The 3,186-nt window shown below is 43.7% G+C and overlaps 1 protein-coding gene across 1 annotated transcript in view; it reads right to left on the bottom strand.

The window, feature by feature from the left end:
* The window catches only part of LOC103360113 (uncharacterized), a 28,578-nt gene that overhangs the window by 7,226 nt on the left and 18,166 nt on the right, over positions 1–3,186 (bottom strand). Inside the window, exons 11-14 of the mRNA XM_008285773.1 lie at positions 3,078–3,167; positions 684–1,098; positions 409–584; positions 72–290 (exon numbers count right to left, since the gene is read on the bottom strand). Of these exons, the coding sequence (XP_008283995.1) occupies positions 72–290; positions 409–584; positions 684–1,098; positions 3,078–3,167 (900 nt within the window). The remainder of the gene's footprint in view (positions 1–71; positions 291–408; positions 585–683; positions 1,099–3,077; positions 3,168–3,186) is intronic.

Here is a 3,186-nt window from a genome sequence, read left to right as displayed (position 1 = left end):
TCAGGAATATCACGTAATGTCATAATATCATAGAAACTTTGTGCCAATAAATTGGAAGTTTAAACACATACCGTCTTGGCCAGGACCTGTGATGATCGGGGTCTTGACAAGTAGTCTAGTAGCGCATCCTCGACCTTGCGCGACCTCTTTGTGCCGCGCTGTGAGGACGGCGGACCACTGCTGCAGGGCGTCTTGACCGTGGAGCCCGTCGCCGAGGCCCCGTCTTCCTCTGTTTCCCCCTCGACCTCCGGCTCTTCCTCTTCCTCGGTGTCGGAGGCCCTGGCAGGCAGCTGGAAGCAGAACACAATTTTATTTGGAAATCACAGACCAATAAATTAATACTCAGCACGTGTACACAAGAGGATAAGAGGAACTTGTATCCAACACAAAAAAAAACGCAACGCTTACCGCTCCTGTGTCCTGCGTGTACGACCTCGGCATGATGTATCGCCTCAAGAAACGGAAACTCGCCAACTGCCACTTCTTCCTGGCAGTCAGGGGCTCTGCCGCCTGGCCCGAATTCTTCTTGTAGAGCTTCCCAACGGCAGATCGCTGGTTTTTGAACCAGCCCTGGATCTTGGTATCTGAGATCAGCATACATAAGGCAAATGTCATACATTAACAGATTTTAAGTATTTGGATGACAAATGTAGCATGAAATAAGAGCAACAATTAATACTCACACTCTGTGTCAAGTTGCCCGGCTATGCCCTGCAGGAGCTTCTTCTTGAATGCTATGTTGCTATAATGCGGAGAGGCCTTGTTGTAAAAGCAGTCATGGGTAGCGAAGAACGCCACCAGCTTCTTCTCTTCCTCCGCCCTGAAGCTGTACGTCTGCTGCAGTTGCCTTTTCCCCGTGGACGTGCTGGCCATGTCAGAGTCTTGCCCTACTTCTTCCTCTTGATCTTCTTCTGCCTCTGCCTCCCTCTCCAGATCGGCCTCCTGTTCTTCTCCTCTTTCTTCTTTCTCCTCCCTTCTCCTCTGCTCTCTCGGCTTCCTTCGCTTCTGCACGCGCTTCTTTTCCGGGCAGGAAGTTGGGCTATCGGATGTTTCAAGGTCATCAAACTGACAAGAAGAATCTGTGTTTTCTACGGATTCCTGCACAAAACCACAAAAACAAAAGACTTTTAAATGTGATCAACACCAAACTGTGTTTATGATTCCATCCAAAACACCTTAAAGTACAAAGAACACATCCACTCCAGAATTGCTGCACTCTAAGACAATTTTACGACAAATTATGCTAGATTTGGTGGATCTATGATCAGTCGGCGTAATTCGTGGCATCAAGACTGAAAATGCATTCATGGAATATGGTGACTTTGAATACTGAATACTTTACACAAGGGTGCTGTTGGGGCCCCAGAAGGTTCCTTTAAGTGTATATAAATGGATCCATATTTGCTCCTAGAAATATAGTCTTTGGTCGATCGGTCCCCAATTTTTGAGGCCTCTAACATCAGTACAATTTGATGTGTAGCCAAAAATTAAGAAAGTGGAATCTACTATAGCCATTCCACTGCTCGGATCTGCTGTAAATAATTTTGACTGTGTCTTGCCTAAAGTTCACGCCTCTGGAAGTTATATTTGTGGCCTAAAAATGGCTTTCCATGTAAGACATTTACAGTCTGAAAATGCAAAAATTCCTGAAAACATATCAGACATTTTACAGAACTCAACTTTGGCTCCCAAATAAACAACTGAGCACATACACTCACTTTATATGAAAATATGCAGAAGGTTTCTGGTGCACAGACTATAAAACGGGTGTGACCAACTGTAAATGGGGACAGTAAGATATTGTCTCATAGACAAGGCTTGAATGACAACTGATGCTCGTCTGTCATCCAGGTTTCGGTTATTCACGTAGTGTGATCGTAGCAACTGGTCTTGCTGAGTTTCTTAAAGACCTCTCATCAGTTCTGACTGACCAGTTCCAGATACTCATATTCTTCAGGAGCCATTAACACTTGAGTTTCCGTTTCAACTGGGGGGTTGCTGCTGCTCCTCCTCATTATGTGAGTCAATAGGGCCACAAAGGGGTTCGTTAGGGTCTTTTGTCGCTAGGTGTGAATGGGGATGCCTCAAATCTCCACCTCTGCTAAGTGATGGTCTTTCCAGTTTGGCTTCTTTCACTCCTCTCTCAAAGCCTCCCTGGCTAAAATCTGTTCCCTATTGTCTTCAAATGAGTGTCCTTTGTCCTGAAGATGCCGATGGACTGCTGAGTCCTGTCCTGAGGAGGTGCTGAAATGTCTTCAAGAAACTCAAGCAAGTCCAGTTGCTTTGATTAAACTACAAATGCTCATCATAATGACCTCAACAGTTAGAGATCAGTAAAAACAGCTCCGTCCTGACATTTTCTCAATCTGTTGGGATTCTTCTCTGAGTGTCAAACAGAGAAAAGGCAAATGTCTGCAGCAAAAGCACCGGTTTTCATCAGAAGAACCCACCTAATGACAGACTAACGGTTTCTTCCATCTCTTAAGAAAACCCTGAACAAAACAGAAGCCCGTTCACTTCATGATTTTACATCACACTGTTACAATTTGCACAATTATCTTGAAGTATTGTCTTGATAAATGACGTTTATGTTATTTTTTTACTACGTGTTACTTAACTGCATGGAAGAAAATTAACTGAAATGATTTTATTTTGGCTCAAATACATTCGTATAGACTAGGGGCATAATCAATGAACGGGTTTGAGAGGAAAAAAAGTCAAATTCACCGATTCCAGCTACTTAAATATGAATAATTTCTGCTTTCTTTGCTCCTCCATGACAGTAAACTCTGTGGGTTGTGGACAAAGCAGGATTTTTTAAGGAAACACTGATAAACATGACATAGTGCAAAAAATAAATAATTAATTGACTAGTTTAAAAAATAATGAACAATAGAAAAACTTGAGGCTCTGCATTGGTCCACTTAGATGAAATACAGATGCATGCTGCTTTAGCTCTAACTTATAATTAATAATCACAGAAACAACTTTATTCACTACAGACTGTGTTCTGTTGGGATCAAACCCAGTCTGAAGTGCAGCAGGTTGGAGGCTTCTAGATGTTCCAGTACACTCACCACATGTTGGAGGTTCTCCAGAACTTCCTCCGGCTCCGACTTGACACTCAGCGACGGGACAGAACCGGGCTTCAGCCGTCCGGTCGGACTCTTGTTCACGAAGCAGTCG

This window comes from Stegastes partitus, unplaced genomic scaffold (genome assembly GCF_000690725.1).
Source record: "Stegastes partitus isolate 25-593 unplaced genomic scaffold, Stegastes_partitus-1.0.2 Scaffold415, whole genome shotgun sequence".
In the NCBI taxonomy this organism is placed as follows: Eukaryota; Metazoa; Chordata; class Actinopteri; family Pomacentridae; genus Stegastes; species Stegastes partitus.
This window is presented reverse-complemented; position numbering and strand designations above follow the sequence as displayed.